Source organism: Prionailurus viverrinus, chromosome C1 (genome assembly GCF_022837055.1).
Source record: "Prionailurus viverrinus isolate Anna chromosome C1, UM_Priviv_1.0, whole genome shotgun sequence".
In the NCBI taxonomy this organism is placed as follows: Eukaryota; Metazoa; Chordata; class Mammalia; order Carnivora; family Felidae; genus Prionailurus; species Prionailurus viverrinus.
The window spans coordinates 97,120,006-97,143,267 of record NC_062568.1 but is presented as its reverse complement, the minus strand read 5'-3'; the positions used below and the strand labels follow the sequence as shown (position 1 = coordinate 97,143,267).

Here is a 23,262-nt window from a genome sequence, read left to right as displayed (position 1 = left end):
CTGTTTTTTGATAAACAGAGTACAGTACTGTAAATGCATTTCTTCTTCCTTATGATTTTCTTAAGAACATTTTATTTTCTCTATCTTTATTACAAGAATACAGTATATGATACCAACTATTTATGTTATCAGTAAGGCTATGAGTAGTTAAGTTTTGGGGAGTCAACAATTATACATGGATTTTCGACTGGGTGCCGGTAGCACCCCTACCCCCCACATTGTTTCAAGGGTCAGCTGTACTCCACTGTGAGCCAAGATCAGAGAGGTATTTAATACTGACCAAGTCTGGATTCCACCTAGAAAATACAAGATGTGTGAATGTATGCACCACTGAGAGGTTCCAGTGACCTTAATAAAGGTAAAATCGCTCCATGCAAAGAAATACATTTATAACAAAAGTATTAGCAGGATTCTGGCTAGTTAACTGTTTTCTTGTGCTTTTGCAGAATTTAGTCTCAGTTTTCAAGCATTCAATTTCCAGAACTTTAATAAAAGGAAACAATGACAATGTAGCAATGTTAAAAGATGTTTACCACTTTCTTTCATTGCAAAAAAAAGATGTAATATATTCACATACTTATCAAAATATCAAAACAATTTTATTTTTGCCATCAATATCTTGTTTTCTAGATGATCTAAAAATAATTTAAGAATTCCAAAATGATAATCATTCAATTCCTATAACACTCGACTTGGTTCCCTTTCATTATTTCTTAGCAAATTCAACCATACATGTTAATTTTTTATTAAATTAATCATCCGTATTAGATTCTAAGATTTACCACAGGGAAGAAAAAAAAGACTCTTAACCAAGATGATAATTATATATTTAATACATCTTGCTTTTAACAGCAATTTTCAAAGTAAACACATCATAGACCTTATAACTTATTAAAGATTTATAGTGCTTACAAAGTTGATTCTAAAAATATACCTTATTTGTTCTAAATGAATAACATTATCTGGAAGATAGAATAATAAATTATAGTAGTATGTTTACCACCACTATAGTTAAGATTGTGTACATATATTCAATATGAAATCCTTTTAGGATTTTCTCACTTTCAGCCTTAAAACGTAAAAGCAGATTAAAGTTTGGCATACAAGATCTCAGACTGATAGCAATGGTTTTAAAACCAAAAATTACAAGATATCTAGTTGACGTATTATGAGAGCATGGGCACATGCACATACATTTTTACATGTACATCCTCTCTCTCACTCAACGCAGTGCACGTGCGCGCGCACACACACACACACACACACACACACACACACACACACACAGTAAGCAGAAAGCTCCACCCTTTTGTATCAGACAACTGCCATCAATAAAAACTGGGAAAAAATTTAGCTAAAAATATGTTTAAACCACACTTACATGGTTCCAGGTGTTAGAAGGAGATGCACAAAACTGTTATCAAGATCTTTAACATGCACAATATGCCATCTCAGTACATTCTTAAACAGGCTTAAACTACTCACTAATGGGCATATGAATACCTAAAAAGTGATGTGCTCATCCATTCCCCAGATGGCATTCCAATGATAATCAGTCACATGACCCAGCCTGGCTAATGTGGTTTGCTTTACAGAGCCCAACAGATTACAGAACCCAGGAGAATTAGAAACTTCATTTTGATCAGTTTGGGGTTTTTTGTGTGTTCCATGTGCAAAAGGAATGGGATTCTGTATTACAAATGACAATATCATTTAACACTTTGTGGCACTGTAAAAGGTCATTTTTGTATTTCTAAAACACATTCATTCCAGCTAAATTTCCCAACGGTACCTTCTTTTAATTATATATAGTCTCGCAGATTAGACTTAAAACAATTTAATGCTGATAACCTCTCCTGCTCAACACTTTTACCTCCAGTGTAATCCCTTTTTTGGACTCTCTCCAGTAATGCAGGTTTGAAAATGTTCTACAGACGTTCATTTTCATTATAAATTAAAACACCCAAAGCTCTCTGAGACAACATTAAAATAGAAACTAACCACACATTAGGGCACCCATAGCTCATACTGCTGTGATTAGAAAAATAAAAAGGCACAACAGTAAGCAAAAGAGAATATGCCAGCTTTCCATTTTTGTTTTTCTTTTTTTTTTTTTTTGGCTTTCCTCCTATTTTATTTCACTAAGTTTATTAACAGTTCAAGCATTCTTATACTCTGCATGACAATAACAGAATATTTTGGCACATCAACATTGTGATACAATATATGGTATGTTTAAAAAATTAATTTAAAAATTTCATCTATTAATGAACATGTTTTTAATGTAGTGCATATATATTTTATAGTTATTTAAGTCAAATACATAAAGGTTTGTAACTGATTTACAGATGAAGCAATCACAGATTGCAGTAATATATGCGTATGTGCATGTATATGCATATGTGCATATGTGTGTATGTATGTGTGTGTAAATATATACATATATATGTATATATACACGTATATACTTGTGTATATATACATATATGTGTATATACATATGCATATATATAAACACACACACATACACACACACACACACACACACACACACACACACACACACACACCTATACACCAATCAAGGGGAAAACTGCATCCTAGCAATTTTACAGTCTGACGTTTTGTTGGTATAGCTATCATGCCCTTTTCAGCTTGTTTTTCTGTACAAAAGATATATTTTTGCCTTCTTCATTCCTGATGAGATTTTTCTGCGATAACTTTACATTCATACTGTAAAAATTAAAAGGTTAAAAGGTTAACAGATTAAGGTTTATTTGGGATACCAATTTCCATATAAACTAAAAATTAATACTTTATTAACACATGCCCACTTTATCTGCCAAAGAATCTGAGAGTTATGCGATGATTTGAATTAAATGACAAATGTGATAGGGAAAAAGAAAGTTCACAGTCTAGAAGTGAAAGGAGACATAGAAAATGCAGGCAAAAGACAAGGTTACTGCATTTCAAGCAAATAACAACAGTATGATTCAGATCAATCTTACAACATGAAAGGAAGCAGAATGGGTTTCTTTGAGTGCTCAGTAAGGTGAATCAGCAAAGGAAAGGTCATGAACTTAATGACAGGACTGATACAGTGAATTCAGATAATATTTTCTCAAATAACTTTACAATTTCAAGGAAAAAATCTGTTACATTAGCAAAATCTTCTGGTCAAAACAGTTATTTTAAAAGTACAGCTGTAGATGTACACCCACAATTCAAAATAAAGGAAACTAGGAGGCTTAAGATAACTGGGTGGCTAGATTATTAAAACGACAGTAACATAAGCCACTCAATTCGCCTAGCTGGCTACAACGATAAAAGTGACAGCACTTATTCATGAAACTGCTGTGGCCCTTGAATGCTTCTGTCTGACCCTTGCCATCTATGACTGGGGTTATCGACAGTGTCCTTTTTCTTTTTAACTAAAATGATCAAACACCTTGATTTGCCAGAGACGGTCCTAATTTATAACCACTGAAGCAACACAGTTACTAGTCATGTCTCTTTTCACCTTTAAAATTGTCTCTTTGATGGAGTAGAAACCTATAGATTAGTTTTTTAAAATTAGAGGATAAGTCATAGCACCTTATCCGTAACACATTTTAGTTTTTCTGTCCAGTGGTTCCTCTGACTTCTAGTATGCTTGGTTTGGAGAAGACCTGTCTCCCATCTCAATAACAGATGAAATAAGCATCAGCTTACCATTGCCAGTTGTCGACCAATGTTTCCCATTGTTATGCCTCCAGCAAAAAATATACACGGTAACCAAGAGCGAACATAGAGAAAATCTGGAGATGTATATCTAGAATAATAGAAATGTTTTTAACAACCTACCGAGGAAGTACAATGACACTTATTAATGGAAATAAGCTGTTACTCTGTAAAATGGCTAACCCAATTTTAAAAGCTCAATTCTGAAATCATTTGTCATTTATTTTAGGAAACAAGCACCAAAAAGAATACTTACTGATAAACACCATTATAGACTAGCAGTTGAGTGACCAAGGTTGCCAAGAAAGCAATTCCTACTCCAAGGCCAAAACCACTTCTAGATCTATCAAATGTCCACCACAGTCCAATGGAGAGTGCAGCCAGTGTGAGAGACAACTGTATGTTGTTATCAAAATCCACTTTCTGAGATCTGTGTTAAAGAATCATCTTAAAACTTGTAACCACGTAACACCACCTGTTCGTTTTTCTAAAATAAGAGATGTTACTGTTGGGACGGGAATTGATTGCTTATTCCAGAGCGTGGTCAGTCTTTTCATACAACATATTGACACTGGGTGATACTAACTCTCTCTGATATTTACTAAAGATACACAGAGCGCATGATAATTTCATTAATAGATCCCACCTACCTGTAATTCCTTAAAAAAAAAAAAAAAAAATTGCACTCTATCTAACAGTCACAATTATAAGATCAGACCCATTATTTGAGAAATGCTTTCTTGGCTAAAAATGTAACCAGAAGCCTCAGAACACAAGTATTGCTAAAGGAACATACTTTTGCTAAAAAAGAAACCAATATCACTTCTCAAACAGGTTCAGAATTACTTGAGAATCATACAAGAACTTGAAAATAGAAGAGTTGACAGCTATTTAACAGGGTACCACATTCTCTATATGATTTACTGACAGACACATTTTATAATAATGCAGTTCAGAAACAAGAGTACCAAGGACACAGTATCCCTTTCTATTATGTCAACTGTTCTAGTTTTAATTTGTTGAGGATAAAGCCTTGAAGTGAACATTATCTTGCAACCTGCCAAGCTATTTTGGTGCCTGAGACTTTCTGGTATAGGACAGTTTGCTCAAATGATATTTTATTTCCGTCACCTACTTAAGCATCTATTCACAAATGTACGGCCCTTTTCTACTCCAAAATCTCTGGGAAAAACGAAGCTTTACAAATTCAATTTTCTCATTTCTTTGCTAGAGGATTACACTAAAGGAATTAATTTCAAGTATCATTAAAAGGGCATTATCTATGTCCCAAAGGCCACATCTTGGCACTATATCCAGCTCCCCAGGGGAGACTAGATATTTCGCCAAGCTAACTGGCCATGCTGCAACTAGAGAAGAGAGAAGAAGTTCAAAAAATGCGTACAAAACTATTTCTTACTTCCTTTTAACATCCTCCACCATCCCCCTTCCCCCACCACACCATCTGGTATCTCCAAAACCTGGAATTCAGGTTTGCTTAACTTCTCAGTATCCGAGGGCTATTGTTGGCCACTCCCTCAAGGTCATTTCTTGATTAGGCTTGACTTAACAAAAAACCTATAGTTTATTGTATGCTTTCTGGAAAAGCTTCCTTATTCTTTAGCAGGCATTATACCTAAAACTCCAAAGGAAAGGTTATATGCTCTGATTTTTCTATGCAATAAACATGCTTTTAAAGAGCAGAATTTGATATTAACTCAGTGCTACCTATGATAACTAAATTAACTTCATTCAGGGTCAAAGCAAAATAAGGTAAACAGGTAAAACACATTAATCTGAAAAATAGTATCATGTCATTTCTCAAATCTAAGGGACCTAATATCAAGTCTACATTATAAATTTATGCTAAAATTTTGCAAACATTTTGGATTTTACTTAAAGGGCAGGCAGAACAGTTAAAAATTGCTATATTCAAGTGTTTCATTGACAGAGAAAGAAAATGACCAAAGCAAAAAATTTAAATTAGACATATAAAGGTTTTTAAATCCCAGAAAAGGCTATTTAAATGTCTCTATTCAAAAACACCTAAAACATCTACAGTAGAGCCATCTAATCTACCAGTTGGAGAGGAATTTACCCGCTTATAGGGCTCTGGAATAGAAGAAGCAGCCTTTCGTAAACTCGAGTCAGGATCTCCGGGATCCAGTCTCAGCTCTGTCCTAGCCTTGCGGTATGAACGCTTTAGCAAAGTACCCAACCCCTCCAGCTTTCATTTGTCTTACTATCTTTAAAAAGAAAATGTAGAACTGGGTGATTTCTAGTTGTCCTCTAGATAGAATATTTCAGGAGTCTATCTTTTTAAACCCTTCTAATCACTAGATTTGTTTGTTATAAAATCCTAAATCTCAAAGATGTCACCAAGCTAAACATGTTAGGAAATTCTTTCATGTAAAAGGAAATGGGAAACCAAAATAATAACCGCCACTGAGGGCCTTCCAAATTCACAGAGCCCTAAGGGCTAACACAATTGGGAAGAGAAAGGAGATGTGTTTGTGGAATCGAGGACCCTATCGCTTGCCTCCATTCCTCCTCCCAAGCCTTTCCAGAATACCTCAGTATTTTCTGTAAAAGACAAGGAATCTACCTGCCACGTGACCTCGCCTCTCTCCAGCTAACTGCCAGCCCTGAGCCTGGTACAGAGCCACAGGAAGGAACCCTGGGCAGCCTGGCCCGCATTCCACGCTCATCCCAGCACCAGAGCTCCTGCCCCTCCACTCTCTAAGCCACATCTTCTAGAAAAAAGGGATGACTGAACTAGCATGTCCCAGACTCTCTTTTACAAAGGAAAGTCAGGGGTGGGGGAGAAGAGAAGCAGGGAGGATGACAGGATAAAAACCTTATGAGGCCAAAAACGTTTGTTCTGGGGTTGACATTTTTTTCTGTGCTGTTGGGGAGAAGACAGTGGGGAGAAGGGAAACAGAGGCCACTTCACCCTTCTAGCAAGGACACTATAAAAATACTCATTCAGGGGCGCCTGGGTGGCTCAGTTGGCTAAGCATCCAACTTCGGCTCAGGTCATGATCTCATGGTTCGTGAGTTCAAGCCCTGTGTCAGGCTCTGTGCTGACAGCTCAGAGCCTGGAGACTGCTTCGGATTCTGTGTCTGTCTCTCTCTCTTTGCCCGTCTCTCACTTGAGCTCTGTCTCTCTCTCTCTCTCAAAAATAAACATTAAACAGATTTTTAAATAAGAACCCCCCCCCAAAAAAAAAAATACTCATTAATCACAAAATAAATTGTCAGAATCCTTAAATGATCAAATTTTAAAAATATGTACCTTAAGCAAAAAAGTTCTTTTTGGTCAATGTCCAAGCTGAATATTTTCATTATGCCACCTTTAAGGACATTTATGTGGTTTGCTGGCATTGATTAGAACCAATAGATGAGTCTGACTTTTTCTGAAAAAATACAGGTTCCTTAAGTTAGAAACAAACTAAAAAAAAAAAAAAAGAAGACAGCATGAAGCCACCACATGTCCTTTTTGGCAAGTCTTAAATGAAAAAAGAGGAAAGAAATCCTTTGAAAATGTACCTGTTTCAATCTCAGAGTTACCGAAACTATACGGAAGTAATGAAGTAAGCTAATTTAAGAAAAACATGCACAGTTTTTAAACATGAGAAGTTTCTAAGTGATACTGAAGATGTAAATGAAAGGCTCTACCCCTCCCTGTAAGCCCACAGCTGCTCCTGTGATGTTTCAACAACACGGCACACATTCTTTTTCTGGCTAAGGAGACACAGCACAGTTTGACAACAGTGAAGTTGCAAGGGACTGTTTAACCTTTGGTTTGTTGGAGCTGCTTTGTGATTATGCATTTTGTTACAGCAGAAAGGATACAGCGCTGGCATGATTTATACCAACAAAGACGGCTACGCACCGCATCACACTGGACCACTCTCTTTTAAATTTATGTGGTTCTCCTAGATGCCTGTCAATGCAGGGGTATAATAACCCAATCACAGCTGTGGAAAAAAGGAGAAAAAAAAAATTAAGTCATCTCCAATGCTATACCGGCAAAACTTAAGCTAAAAGAGCTACAACCCCCATAACCAATTGAAAAACTGTTTAAAAATCTCTTCAAGTTACTTAACATCAATCACGGATATTTTTAAACTTACGTCCCAAAAGAAAAAAGATACCACGGCTGAAGAAAGTGCTGTAAATGCTTACTTACCACAGTATCCTCAACTGTAACTGGCAGAGCACCATTTCAGTGCATGATTCACAATTTAGCACTTTGCACTAGATGATTCATGCTACTTTTCTACTACTACTATCCCTGAGATTTGAAAAGCATCAAACCAGTTGGCAGTTAAGCAATGTTCTCTCTAAACTACATAACCATGAAACATGCTATATAATGCCACAAACTATCTAAAGAAAGCTAGAAGCGTAAACGCATATAATAAGCTCATCACACACACCATGGTCGTTCGGATGGCGATGGCTGTCCTGCTACACAGATTATCTTAGTTCCTCCCGCTTGTCTCCTGCACCCAGTGCTGGGTCCCAACATTCCCCTGCACCCTGGCCCTCTAATGAGACTCTACGTCATATTGTCAAAACGGGGAAACTTACAACAGAAATCTACATTTGAGCCTCCTTCTGCACATAGAAAAAACTTAGGAAATATAATCTATAAGAACTATAAATTTCAGTTAAAATTTAAATTTACTCTTAAAAAGATAAGGAGGAATGATTTTAGTACATTTCTTAGTTTTAGAAAAAACATCTTTAATGTTAAGTGTGTAGTTATGAATAACTGTATGCAAAATGTCTATGATTGAGACTCAGAATACTTGCACCCGATTTTTAATTAAAATACTTGTCAAACTTCAACATTTTATTCATTTAATGGGAGAGGATTTTAAAAGCTAAGTTAGTCATTAAAAAAAGACCTTAATGAATCAAAACAGTCTTCAGCAAGTTATAAGGAAAATGTACTTTTACAGATTAAATTAAACAGGAAATAGCTAGGCAGCTTTGATTTGCTAAACTTCCTAAAAACATAATGGATATGTTGCCATTAAGTTAAAGACACAACTGTTACAATAGTTGAAAAGCATGTTTAGAAGGCCCAATGCTACCTATGATGTATCTTGAAATTACTGTACCAAGATCTGAGTGCCTGAGGACCAGGAACCCCTGCCTGGCCCGGGAGTGGCTAGCTATACCTTAACAAATGATGCATCCAATCATTAAGGAAAAATGAAAATCAATTAATATCACAAATCGCAGGCTAGCAGACCAGTGGAGCAGTCTACCATCTGGAGGTGAGCTGCTACAATGATGTATCTGTGTCCTAATCTACAAATCTGAAAGCGCTCTCCTGAGTTAGGCTTTTGCTGAGCATAGCGGGTTCGCAGACCATCAAGAGATTAACAACAAATTTCAGCAATGCAGACCTCCAAAATCTGTTAGTAAATTTAAAACTTTCATATCCTATTCCTATTTAAAACTCTCGGCTCTAAAATCCTGTGAGATTAACTGACAGCACTTCCAAATTTCTACAAAATTAAAATGGCACCAAGCATGCCTAACAGTTGAAATATATCTAAACGAATGCTACCTCTTTTTTTTTTTTTTTTTCTCAAGGGGTCATGAAACTAACAGCTCATATCATTCCTCACTCTCGCTCTCCCTCTCCTCCCTCTGCCTGTTGCTGAGTGAAATCAACTAAGATCAGGCATTCCAAGTCAATTTTCCTCAGCAGCTGATGCCATAGGTAAAGAATTATCACATAGAGAATACTGACGTGTGTGCAAAGAAATAAGTAAGTAAAATTGACTAGATTTGTATGCATGTGATGTCAGACTCACAAGGGAGAGACAACTGAGGAGAGAAAGCAAAAACACAAAAAGGAATTTAAACTGCCACGCTGCCAACCTTGGGATTTGCCAATAAAAATCAAATCCATTGAGTATGCATGGTTCTCGGATGCTCCCTGAGAAGGAGAATTGGAGGAAGCCTGTCACTTCCCATTAAATGTCTTCTTCCTTCCCTTTAAATAAAGGCATGGCAGAGTCTGATCACAATATCTACAGCTCAGTGAGGCTCCACTGTTTGAGAGCTCAGCAGAAGTATGCCTGGGCCTCTTTTCGTCTTTCTCCACTTTCTTATCCTAACAAGAGAGACCGTTAAAATCGTGCCAGTGTAACATTACATGCAAACATCGTCCTGCTTAATCGCAGGGTTCTCTGATGCAAACTAACACTGCTTGGGATAGATTTAAGCTATTTCCCAGGGACCAGTTACTGCCTACCAAGCCAAAACCAGAATAAGTCTGTAAGACATCAATATTAAGTCATCATGTTTTCTGGATGGAAGTGTGTTTAATTCAGTGATACACTACAAGGGACAGTGAAATCAAATGTTTTGCAAGGAAAGGGGGCTGAAAAAACAAAGCCACTGAACGAGATAGACTTTCACGGAAAACAGCTACAGGATAAGCAACGTTCCATTCAATAAATACTTAAGCTCCCATAATGTGTCTCGTTCTTGACGTTTGCTGGGGATTTGAAAAGAAAAAAGAGCAAAACACGATCCCAGCCCCAAAGTGATCACAGCAACAATTCAATACAGTAATACGTTAGGGGTAGCACTGACAGCGCCTGGTGGGGGCCCAGTCCTCTCTTGGCATGTGCTGAGGGAAAGTGGGGTGCTGGGGTTTCAGGAAAGCTTCACAGAAAAGGTGGCCCTGAGGCAGCAGTGCTCAGCAGGTCAGCGTGTGGAAAGGGCTTTCTAATCCAAGGGAAGCATTTGAGGAAAAGCACGGAAATTGCCAAATACGCACTATCACCTGCAAGTTGTAAGCTTCAAGCAAAAAGGGAGCTTCAGAAAGCCTCAGAGGAAGATAAAAGTCGGCAAGGGCCATATCAGAGACTTCACCCTGCAGACACTGGGGAATCAGGAAATAATGCCATTGAGTTTGAACCAGATGGTTCAAACCAGATTTGGTTTGAACCAGATAGAGCGTGTAGGAACACGCTCCTACAGTAGCACCAAGTGCACCACACAGGACGGGGTAGCAGGCAGAGTTCAAAATCAGAAGCCAAAAAGGAAAAAATTGAAAATTCCCATCAGACTGGTAGAGGGCCTGCCTGGACCAAGAAAGAGACGGAGGAAACACAGAAGTTGGACACTTGGAGGTAAGAGCGGGAGAAGTCTTGCGGAGCTCCCCAGGAACTGGGTAAATGACTGCCTGGCCAACCTGGAAAGATTTGTTTTTTCTTTTTACATTAGACATTAGCTTCATAGGTTTGAACATAATTTGGTTACTTAGGATTTTTCGAGTCAGTTTCTCTAGTTAATGTTACTCACACAATGATGGTTCTCTTTTTCCTCTATTCATTCTTCAGAAAGATTCCTTTGCAGCCCTCGGTAACATTCAAGAGGTTTCTAACTGATTCTAACGCACTGCACACACAGAGAAGTTAATCAGCTTGAAACACCAGCCATTATTAAATTTAAAAATAGAGAACCATAAAAAGGAAAATGAGAGCAAAGGCAATTTACCAGACTTCTCTACTGGGTGTCCCTCTAGAAGCATGGCTAGCCAATTTTCCAGCACTGTGTTATAGGGAAAGGTAGCAAATAACCAGGGGCCCTTTGGTTTGCATGTAGAAAGTGGTGATTCTGGAGAACCTCCAGAAGGGAGCTCAATCTATGAATATTGTTGGACAGGAAAATGAAAGTACAATTTTCAGTTTTTCTGACTTAAGATGGTTAAGAACCTAGAGTTTTGAAAATGCATTCCAGCACATGTACAGAAAAACATATACATACTTTGAACGCATGTCAACTTGTACGCGCTATGTTTCTTATACCACTGACTTTTTATTTCCTTGATACTTTCCCTAAAATTGGGGGCAGGAGGGGCAGAAATCCATTTTTCTACCTTTGGCAACTTTCACAAATCTGGTACTTTGCTCTCATTTACTAAATACCATGACCTACCCAACAAAATCAGTAGCAGGGTTAACTGGAATCTAGATTTCCAAATGCCTCTCTACCTTCACTTGCCCAGTTACCTCGTGGAATGCACTGCTTTCAGAAGAAACACTTAAGCAAGAAATGTAAGTGTAAATACCCCAAATGGAGAGCTGTGAAGTTTGCAAGTGTGACAAACCTAGTGGCTGGGGAAAGGAAGGAAAGCAGGGACAAAGTGACTGAAATGCAGCATTAACATTTGGACTCTTCCTTCCTAAATATGAGTTTGTGGCAAAAGTGCCCACACCACAGGGGAGGACACAGCCCCTGGTCCTCTCTTTAATGGAGGTACAATGAAACCTCAGTCAAGTTCACTTGCCCCCCTGCCCCCGCACACCCCCCACCCCCCCACGAACGTACATCACACAACACTATGTTCCATCCAAGCCCGGCGCTTCATCTGCAAGCTTCAAAAGAGACACCCTGAGGAGAGGGAAGTGTGAGTAGCTTTCTCTTCCCCTTCTCCAGCATGTGACATCTGACCTAGCTGCACCACTCACTGGCCCTCAGACCCTGGGCTCACGGATACCCTCTCTTTATCTCAGGTTCCTCATTCCCCCAAAGGAGGCACAATGCCAAAATATCACTCCCAAAGTTGCCCTACACATCCCTGGGGTTAAGGGATGTGCCTAGCATGTGAGGAGGCATTCAATAAGAATTTCTCTCCCCTGACCTTCCTTTCGTCTATCCTGAAAAGATGTGTTCTTCCAAGTCCCAAAGAGCTTCAATTAGTAGCCAGACAGCAGCTATACCATAGGAGAAAATAAGCAAACCAGGGGTGCCTGGGTGGCTTGGTCAGTTAAGCGTCTGACTCCTGGTTTTGGCTCAGGTCATCTCACAGTTCAGGACATGAACACAGCGCGTCGGGCTGGGTGCTGACAATGTAGGGCCTGCTTGGGATTCTCTCCCTCCTTCTCTCTGTCCCTCCCTCCCTCTTTTTCTCTCTCTCAAAATAAATAAATAAACTTAAAAAAAAACTAGAAAAAGATGGTGGGAAAACTTAATTTTTCTCTTTTGAGTTTAGATGAAAAAAAAAGAAAATACATGAGGGCTAGTAGATATGACAGAGAATGATAAAATATAATTTTGCTTTCTCCTGTATTTGGACTAGTTTGCCTATTCTCTCAGAAAATGTAATGACCTTGGGGCCACTAAGAATCCCTGCCTTTACAAACCTTAATGTGAATATTGTGATAGCGACATCGATTCATAAACCACACTGGAACCTTACGACAAAAATGCCCTTCAATCCATGCAATTGTCCACTAGATTCCACGAGGTCATTCTAAAACATCTCACACCTAACTCCTCACTCTTCAACCTCCAGCTCTGGGATGGAAGTCAAGAAGGATCTACATTATACTGCAGTGTCGCTGATATTAAATATGAGACACCAAGTGGACATTCCAAAAAGCAATTTCTCTCTCGATCAGAATTTTCTTCTACCACACAATGATGGATCCCTTCTATCACTTTCTTTTTTATTATTAATCTATTGGTCTCCGTCATTGGAAAAAGCTAAAGAGTATCCATTATGGAAGCTCGGCATTACAAAGGCTTTCTGAAATGCTCCACCTTATTCATTACACATTGTCCACCAAAAAAGATCTACAATAACTCCTGAAATAGGATAACGATTTTTAAGCAAAGAGAATCTACCTTACGTATCTCTTTAAGTATTCTCTATTCTTAAGCTACATCTGAAACCAAGATACCAAGAAGAAAGCATGTCCAAAAATCTAAAACATAATAACATGAAGCTTTAAATTTTTTTTAAGTTGATTCATTTACTTTGAGAGAGAGCTTGTGCACACACACACACTCAAGCGGGGAAGGGGCAGAGAGAGAGGAGCAGAGAGAAAGAATTCTGAGCAAGCTCCACACTGTCAGGATGCGGGGCTCAAACCGACAAACCATGAGATCATGACCTGAGCTAAAACCGAGAGTCAGACGCTTAACCAACTGAGCCACCTAGCGCTCCGAATTTGGGTGATTTTGAAAGTAAATTATTGCCCACATGAAGCTTTAAACTTGAATAAAACTACTCCATCTTTCAAGTTTTCATCTACTTCAAAAACAAGGCCATAACACACACAGATCCAACCCTTCAAACCAGTGACAATGATCATCAAAATAACTCAGAGTAAGACTTAATATGAGGTGGGTTGAAGAAAGGATAAAATTAAGAAGTTAAAAACCTCAACCTGAAGGCAAGCAAGATTTGTTTTAGGATTAAATTTTTTTTTTATTTTTTTTAATGTTAATTTATTTTTGAGAGAAAGAGAGAGACAGAATGCGAGTGGGGGTGGGGGGGGGGGGCAGAGAGAGAGGAAGACTCAGAATCCAAGCAGGTTCCAGGCTGCGAGCTGTCAGCACAGAGCCCTATGCGGGGCTTGAACCCACGGACCACGAGATCATGACCTGAGCCGAAGTCGGACGCTTAACCGACTGAGCCACCCAGGTACCTCTTAGGATTAAGTTTTTAATGTTCACAGGTCAGACAGAAATCAGACACGCTGGTACCTACCCAGTGATTCCATTTACATTACATTACATTGTCCCTACTAATCTAAGGACAGAAAGATCAGTGGAAGCCTGAGGCTGGGGGTGGGGAATGGACTGCAAGGGGGCACAAGAGAGTCCGTGGGTGACGGAAATGTGCCACAGACGGGCTGTGGTGGTGGGTCACACAACTGCACGCATTTGCCTAAACTCATCAAACCACTCATTTAAAACGGGTCTGCCGTACTGCATTTAAATTAAAGCCAGGAAAAATAAGTCCTGCTCAGACAACATCACAACTCATGTGCCCTGCTTGCTTCCTTTCTAAGCATCACAGAAGCAGCCTACACATACCTGAGGCTGTGCCACAGCAGGGCGGCACCCACCACGCTGAAGAAAAGATGCTCGCGATCACGTCGGGCGGAAAGAGTGTCACATTTCTCTGAATCTGAAGTAAATTTAACACTAATGCAAGAAACACTCCAATAAAAAACAGCACCACTCCACGAATCATCAAGTTCACGCTCCTGCTAGTGACAGATGAAATATAGGGGCCACGCTTTTTGGGCCCAGGCGACTCTGTCTTTCCTTCTGCCATGGTTTCATAAGTTCAGTAAACCGGCAAGACAAAAAAAAAAAAAAAAAAAAAAGCCTTCCCAGCGGAAAAACCAAATGTCTGTGAATCGAAGCAGGCCGGTGATCCTACAGTTACAGCATCTTGTCCTAAAAGAGGACCTACCAGAAATCCTGCAAGAGATAAGAAACAAGAAATCAATGTTTGTCTAATAAGTGATCCTGCAATTTTTCTGATTTCAATACTAGTTAATTTCAAAGTACTAATAATGAAATGACAAGCTTATATATTTATGTAAATTAGTTACTTACTGAATAAGAAGTGACTTAAAAAGGATTTTTTAGGCATGATGTAATAAAAAAGTGTTTTTTTTTAATTTACCTGTGTTTATATATTTACCAGGACAGAACAAGTGACCTGTGAGGCTCACAGGTTAGATGAATAATAAAAACAACTTGCCCCACCTCGGAGAAGAGCAGAGCAGGGTACCTGAGACAGTACCACCAGAGTCTGGAAGATGAAAATCCAGGTTTCTGTTTCTTCTACCTAAATCTCCAACCCTATCAGTTACAACAGATGGGCCTGGAGATTTAGGTAAAAATCTGTATACTTTACAAACGATAAAAGAATTAACACGTAAGATCAACATATTCTGACTGAAAATTGTGTAATGCCCACAATAACATGTGACTTGCTCATGAGGATGACCTCCCGAGGGGAACAACATGACCTGTTTTACTGTTTACCGCTTATGTATTTGAATTTTCGTGCAAGAGCATCTTACAAAACACAGACCACCACCCACTCACCTACATACACATCAAGCACAGAAACCAGACCTGGCCTGCCCTCGGCAGGCCACAGCTGTGTCCCACCCCTGCCTGGACCCAGTCAGCCCTGACTGCAACCCCAGGAGCTTTTGTGATAAATCTTTTTTTTTTTTTTTTTTTTTTTTTTTTTTTTTTTTTTTTTTTCAACGTTTATTTATTTTTGGGACAGAGAGAGACAGAGCATGAACGGGGGAGGGGCAGAGAGAGAGGGAGACACAGAATCGGAAACAGGCTCCAGGCTCTGAGCTGTCAGCACAGAGCCCGACGCGGGGCTCGAACTCACCGCGAGATCGTGACCTGGCTGAAGTCGGACGCTTAACCGACTGCGCCACCCAGGCGCCCCTGTGATAAATCTTTAATAGGAAGCAGAAGAAAGGACACGAAGAAAATGAAGGGTAATCCATGGCTGGACTCCAAGGAGTCTGAGCCACACGGCTCTTGACTCCCAAAGCTTAGAACTGTGCCAGTACCATCAGTCTAGGTATCTGTTCCTCTAACCAAAGCGATCTTTCCTTTGTGTGTGGCAAATAACATCTGATGCAAAGTGATCTTTCCTTTGTGCGTGGCAAATAACCTTTGATGCATTCTATGAGCAAACAAAACCCATGTGTAAACTGGGTACTGGGGAGGGGGTGCTGACTTTAGAAATAATCAGTGTAGGGGCACCTGGGCGGCTCAGTTGGTCAAGTGTCTGACTCTTGATTTCATCTCAGGTTGGGATCCCTGGGTTGTGGGATTGAGCTCCACATCAGGAAACGGTGCTGAGCGTGAAGCCTGCCTGCGACCCCTTCCCTCTCCCTCTGCCCCTCTCCCGCTCACACGCATGGGCACGCATGCTCTCCCCCTCTTCCTCTTAAAAAAAAAAAAAAAAAAAAAAATTCAGTATGAAAATGAGAATATCTGTGAGTCCTAGTAACTTTCACAGCCTATCAGTTCCATGTGATTAACACAGACAAAAGACATTTTTTTCCCTGAACCTCTGCCACATCCAAAGCTCTGTGCCCAACACTCACAGAGGGAGTTCTGTCCTCAAACTAGTCCTCACAAACCTAACTTGGTCTACAGCATAACTGAGCTCTACAGCCTAGAGGACTACAGAAAGCAGTATGTATTATGGCTGATTCATGGGAAAATATTCTTCAATACCAACTCAAAAGTCTAGAAAACACCTCCTGATCCGCTTTTGCAGACTCTTCCTTGCTGTCGTATCCTGCATATTAGCATGCCGTATGTTCTCTTTACTTTTGCCAAGGTGTTCAGTAGCCACAGAATTCTTCATCATCATCATGGTCATGACTACTGATATAGCACCCACTGATGGAGGGCCTACTCCATGCCAGACATAGTTAGCTCGAATCTTCAAAATCATCCAAAGGTTAAGTATTACCATCCTCATTTCACAAATCAAATACAAAGTCAAAGAGATTTAGCAAAACTTGCTTATTGTCACATGACATGCAGTATCAGAACTGGAATTTTACCTTAGGTCGGACTCCAAAGCCCATCATCCTCTTCCCTCTAAACCCTGAGTCCCATTCCAGCCCAACTGCTCAGACTTGTTTTTCAGCACATGGATACATGTAAGGGTATTTGGTCAGTGAAAAGATGATAGACATGGAAAAACTAACTCAAGTGTAAGAGATTCTCAATATAAGTGGGCAACTGTATAATAGCACAAAGATCGTAAGTGTACCAACGTCTTGAAATTTCCTTTACATCAAGGTGTGAAAAGATGTTTCCAAGAAGAAAAAATCCTATGGCCAGTTTGCATACTGTGTGACACCAACGTTTACTGTGTAAGTTCCTTCACTTCCCAGACTTCCAGCAGACACAGTAACCCGCCCCAGCTCCTGCTGTTAAAACAGCCACTCGAGCACAAAGAGTGTATATACATTTTAAGTGGCCCCAATTCCTCTAGCAAATCATTTGTTTATGTCTGTGCTTTTTCCAAAAGCGAGTTAATGGCAAAGCATATGTGGCATTGAATTATGTTTCCAAAAGAGCAAAATAACTTCAGCTTTAAAAAGCGTTGTTCAATTGTGCCAGGCTCAGCTCACAATCACCAGTGTTTGTCAGAGGGCACTGGCATTTTGGGCAGGACAATTCCTTGTTGTGTGGAACTGCCCTAAGCATTGCAAAACACTTAATGTCCCTGGCTCGTCCCCACTAACTGCCAGCGCATGCCCCCTCCCCCACTCGAGACAACCAAAAATAGCCCTACTTAGATTTCCAAATGCCCCCAGAGGGCAGTGCCCTCCCACTAAGAGCCACCATTGCTACAGACTATTTCCTCAAGCTAGAGACTTTCTAAACTATTTACGTGATTCTACCATAGATGTTTATTCAACCTTCCCTGGCAATGCTTGTTTGTAGTCTCCTACTTCACCCCAAAAGCATTCATTCTTTAAAAGTAACACAGTATTTGTTTGGTGTTTGAGTGTTTTTTAAAAGCTAATATTTTGGGGTGCCTGGGTGGCTCAGTCGGTTGGGTGGCCGACTTCGGCTCAGGTGGTGGTCTCGAGGTCCGTGAGTTCGAGCCCCGCGTCGGGCTCTGTGCTGAGAGCTCAGAGCCTGGAGCCTGCTTCAGATTCTGTGTCTCCCTCTCTCTGACCCTCCCCCGTTCATGCTCTGTCTCTCTCTATCTCAAAAATAAACGTTAAAAAAAAAATAAATTAATTAATTAAAAGCTAATATTTTAAAAACCCAAGAAGCTGACTTTGATGACTATATAATAATATAATAGTATATAATTACTGGAGACAAAAATAAAAGAATGCTTTAGAATCACAGTATCCTAAAATTTAAGAAACAGAAGGGAACTGAGAGACCATCTCTATTCTAGGGGGTATGTCAGCCTGATACAAAACAAAAGAGTTGTGTGTGTGTGTGTGCATTTTTCTGCAGAGTTCCACAATTTATATCAAGTACTCAAAAAGTCGATGATCCAAAAGAAAAGTTAAGAACCAGTGATCTCACAGTTTTCTCATTTTACCAGCATAGCAAATGAGACCCAAAGTGGTCAAATGAGGGGACAAGATCAAGACTGTACTACTGGATCGTGCTACCACGAATGTGTAAAGCGTACTCCTGGAAATGACCAGACTCATCAAAGGGATAAGAAATTCCACAAGATCACTCACTCCCTACCATCCAACAGCTAAGTTCCTAAAAAAAAAAAAAAAAAAAAAAAAAAAAAAAAGCATGCTGTTTATAGTATCAGTCACACAACAGGGAAGTGAGTTATTTAAATTAAAGCTCTTGGAATTAAGTATCCCCCAATTTGTTTACTTTTACGTAAAGTTCAGTTTTCTGATTACGTATTGGAATTGTTTTCTCAAAACAAAATGTACCTATAACTTTAAATATTACTGTTACATCAACGATAAATTTGATTCTTCACCAACTTTTTTTTAAGTCTATATTTGAAAACTTTAGACTACTCAACAAATAATTTGCTGATCAGGGAAGAAGTCTTTGGTATAAAGATTTAAAGAACAGTCCCTCAACAGATCCTCAACAATAATCCTGGTAAGTAGGCAAGCGTATTTAATCCCCATTTTACAAAACAAAAAATGTTAAGTAACTTTCTGAGATGATAATACTGTATCCTAGGTAGTATCAGGACTAGCGCTCTCCCCCACCTCCCCAACACTCTGGCTTCATGTACAGTTCTTTCTCATTTCACCACAGTGCCCCACCTACGAACATCATACAAAAACAATCCGTGTGCCACACAAGTGGCAGCTTTTAAAGTCATACTGATAAATACTGTTAATACCAAAATAATGTGTGGGGTTTTTTTCCAAAAATTAACAAAGAAAAATCTCCCACGGTACATAAAAAGCTTTTCATCTTCCTTGAGTCCTGACCTACAGTTTCTATAAAGTACATTACTGAACAAAAAGAAAAATAGTTCAGATAGTTTAGATACATCAATAACAAATCATCAAAACTGGAAAAACATTAGTTCAGGTATATGACTGCCTGTCATATAATAAAATTAAATCACTACTGCACATCTTTTGCATCATGTGCTCTCTTAATTATAATGGCATTCTCAACATAGAATAAGCATAAACAACAAGAAAAACACACTTACATCAATGCAAAAGTTTAACTCTCCTTAAATAAAAGCACACGAATGTGAATCATAGTCTAGGGACACTAAAACTTCTAGAAAGACAGACATGTGTGCCTTGAAGACACTGCGATTCATCTTTCCTTTCTACGTCAACATCCAAACACAGAAACCATTAATCAGGCAGCACTCACATCCCATTACTACTTTTAAATGTCAAATCTCAGTCATTAAAAAGGTTACACTATCATTTGGGAATAATTTTCTGATAACGATGAAAACAACTGGTCTCCAAATTTCTGAACTACATTTTATCCTCTCCTTTACTGCCCGATCCACACATAAAAGCAACAGTTGTCAGTTTAAAAAGAATCAACCCTTTCCCAAATGTACACGATTCACTGCTTGGTCACTTTATGTCAGATGTGTACTGAGAAGTACAACAAATCACACTCGTCAACGTAATGTCCAGAGAAAGAATCAAAGGGGGAAAACAGGAAGAGTACGTGACTAATATTTTTCTGTGGAGATCCTATAATTCAGGGAGCCTATAATCCCTTCACTCATTTTCACTCACTGGATGGCAATCAGAGCCAAGCGCCAAAGTTGGAAAACAATCTAGCCACTGCCTGCTTGGCTGCCTTCATTTTTCCTGTACTTAGGACTGGAGCACGCCTTCCCCTGCAATCTTCAGCTCCATCGCAATACTGATCTGGGCCAGTTTCCGTGGCGCAGCTGTCCAGTCTACCCATTCCTTCTTAAAGCATCTCCTCATCAATCCTACAAAATAGTAAGCTCTTCATGGTATATTTTCCTGGTCTAGGGAGCTACACCATACTTTCATAACTTTTTCCCAACACTAACAGGGCATGGGGTCACGATCCCTTGTTTTATTAGCACACTTCTCCCCACCCCCCTCCTCCTCTCCTATCATCCACACCGCTTTCCTTTTCCAGATTGCCAATCCCCACTGAGCAACCCTAAAATCCCAGTAACTATCACCAACCGACTTCTACGTCCTGACAAGAGTTCTCTCTGCATTTACCCACACACCTACTCCAAAGGTGTCCAATTCCAATCCAAAATGCCTAAGTCCCACTCCTCAACCCAATATCAACACATCTTTCTGCGGATTCTAAACTTACTACAAAACCTACCTTTTGGATCCATCCCCTTCCCAAACCTGAGTCTCTCTGGCTACAAGCTTCCCAAGTCCTGACAGCTCTATGCTTGACAGCTCGCCGACCTCCACCCTCATCAGATCTCCAGGGTCGCCCTTCGCAGCGTCCTCCAGCCTTCTTTCCTCTCCGACACTCTTCCACTGTCCGGGGAGCTTGGGCCTCTCCTATGACCTCCGCCGCCCGACCCCGCTTGTCCCCTTCCGCACCTCCCCGACCCTTCTCCAGGTAAGCGGAGCCCCTTGCCCTTCAGGCCCCATCTGTGGTCCTGGCTACCCGCATCTGCCAGCAAGGTTCCCAGGATGCAAAAACACAAGCAGTTCCTCTCCCCGAAGGCCATCCCCCTCCCCAGGCCGCTTCCCTCAGCACCAAGTCCCCCGCGCTTCGCAAGGGTACCCCAACTCACCCCCGCCTCCGCCATCTTCTGGGACCGGCTCCCGCCCCCCTCCCGCTCTTCCTCCTCCCCTCCCACAACTCCGCCCGACCTCCACTGCGCCTGTGCCGTCGACGAGGAGGCGCTCTGACGATCGGGGCAGAAGAACTTCCGGTTCCTACCGGCACCAGTCGGTGGGCCCGCGAGACGGGGCAAAAAGGCTTCCGGTCTTCGCGCAATCCGAGGCCGCTGGTAGGCGTGGACTGTTTAGACGGTGGGAGGTGGCTGGGTCAGCTGTTGTTTGCTGCTCAGGCCACCTTGAGTTGTGACGAGTCTCCAGACCCTGGGGGCGGTGTGAGAGAATCGCGCGCTGACACACGCACACTCTCTGGGAGGCGTGACCCTCAGCATGTCTCTTTGCTCCAAGGGGAATTGAGGGCTCTGGAGCGTAGGCCGCCGGGTTCTCCCGCCGAGGACGGTGACTCTCAGTATCTTTGTGCTTTTGCTTTTCCTTTACCCACTAAGTCATAAAAACATAATGGATATTTGACTCATCTCCATGCCACAGCACTTTATGAGGTTTTTATTGATAATCGTTCCCCAGGTTCGATCAGGTAACACCGTTTGGGGACAGTTGTTTTCGTAGAAAGAGCTTTAGAGGTTTATAGCAAAGTAGAGAAAATACAGAATCTTGTAACCACCCCCCCCCCCCTTTGTCAGAAGTTGTGCTATAATGTGGATGTGATGAGGTTACAATGGCCTTGAGGAAAGTTTTAGGTGAAATTTGGGCCTAGCACAATTGCTTAAGAGCTTTGCATAAAAGTGTCAGTGAAATTCCTTTTTTCCTTCCTTTGAGCTGGTGAAAAATAAGATGGATTTTTATGTTTCTAAACTTGATAGCAGTACATTTATTTCCGAAAATTAAAGTAGAAATTAAATCTGCAACAAAATGCATCTAGGCAATATGATCTGTCTTGTTTTCTCTAATGTTTCCTCTAGCTCTTAAACTTCTCTCCTATAGGTTTTTACACTCCCAGGAAAATAAGATCTGGGCAGATTATATGAATGGATGAAGAATTTTAAAAGGAAAAGAGAAGGGCACCTAGAAACAACCTGAGGATGTCCTGATACGAAGGCTGTCTGCAAAGCAATATAAGTTCTATTCATCTAGCTCTGCCTCCCCTAACTCATCTTTTTCAAACACTTAGAAATTGCCTTCAAGAAAAGCCTTATGGAAAATTTTAGCCTACAGAGCATTTATTTTAGTTTATTTAAAGCTGGAAAACCTTGTGCTCGCTTCGGCAGCACATATACTAAAGCTGGAAAACCTTGGTACATTCAAGGAATTGAAAAGAAGGCAGAACCCCAGAGGGCAGTGGGGAGTGGGATAGCAACTGAGATTGAGGTTGTGTATTAATATCATGATTGAGCACATATTGTATGTCCGATACTATGACAAATTTCATTTCATTTCACCTGCTCAAAAACCTCTTTAAAATAAATACTATATAGTAGATGAGAGATTAAGGCCAAGAGCTGTGATACTCGATACTGGCTGCATATTAGGATCACCCGTGGATCTATTAAAGTTTCTCGTGTCTGAGCCTCGTCCTCCATATCTTCTGACTTAATTGGGCTGAAGAGGGGACCTCAGCCACTTTAATAAATTCCCTGTGTAATCCTAATATGCAACAAGAGCTGAGAATCCCTGTCATAGAGTCAATTTGCCCAGGGGCACTTAGCAACTAAGTAAGTAGCAGAGGAGGCAAAAATTCAACCTAGATCTATCTGATTCCAAAACCTGTGCCCTTAGCCACTCACCAGTACAGCCAACAATTCAACAGCATGTGGCACACGCCACTTGCATGCTAGGAACTTTGTTAAACCCTGGGACACAGAGATGAATGAGACACAGCCTTTGCCTTCAATAAATTCACAGCCTTGTGAGACAGAAGTCCCAGTAAATGAAGCTAGGCCAGCTCACACAAGGTAGAAGCAGTCAA

General features: G+C 40.4%; 1 protein-coding gene across 1 annotated transcript; it reads right to left on the bottom strand.

The window, feature by feature from the left end:
• Window positions 1–815: 815 nt before the first annotated feature.
• On the bottom strand, window positions 816–21,338 carry INSIG2 (insulin induced gene 2). The gene is made up of 6 exons (XM_047873251.1): window positions 21,293–21,338; window positions 14,581–14,973; window positions 7,573–7,697; window positions 3,977–4,143; window positions 3,712–3,811; window positions 816–2,733 (listed from the first exon to the last, which is right to left on the bottom strand). The coding sequence occupies exons 2-6, from the start codon at window positions 14,822–14,824 to the stop codon at window positions 2,692–2,694; spliced, it is 678 nt and encodes a 225-aa protein (XP_047729207.1). The 5' UTR covers window positions 14,825–14,973; window positions 21,293–21,338; the 3' UTR covers window positions 816–2,691.
• Window positions 21,339–23,262: the final 1,924 nt, after the last annotated feature.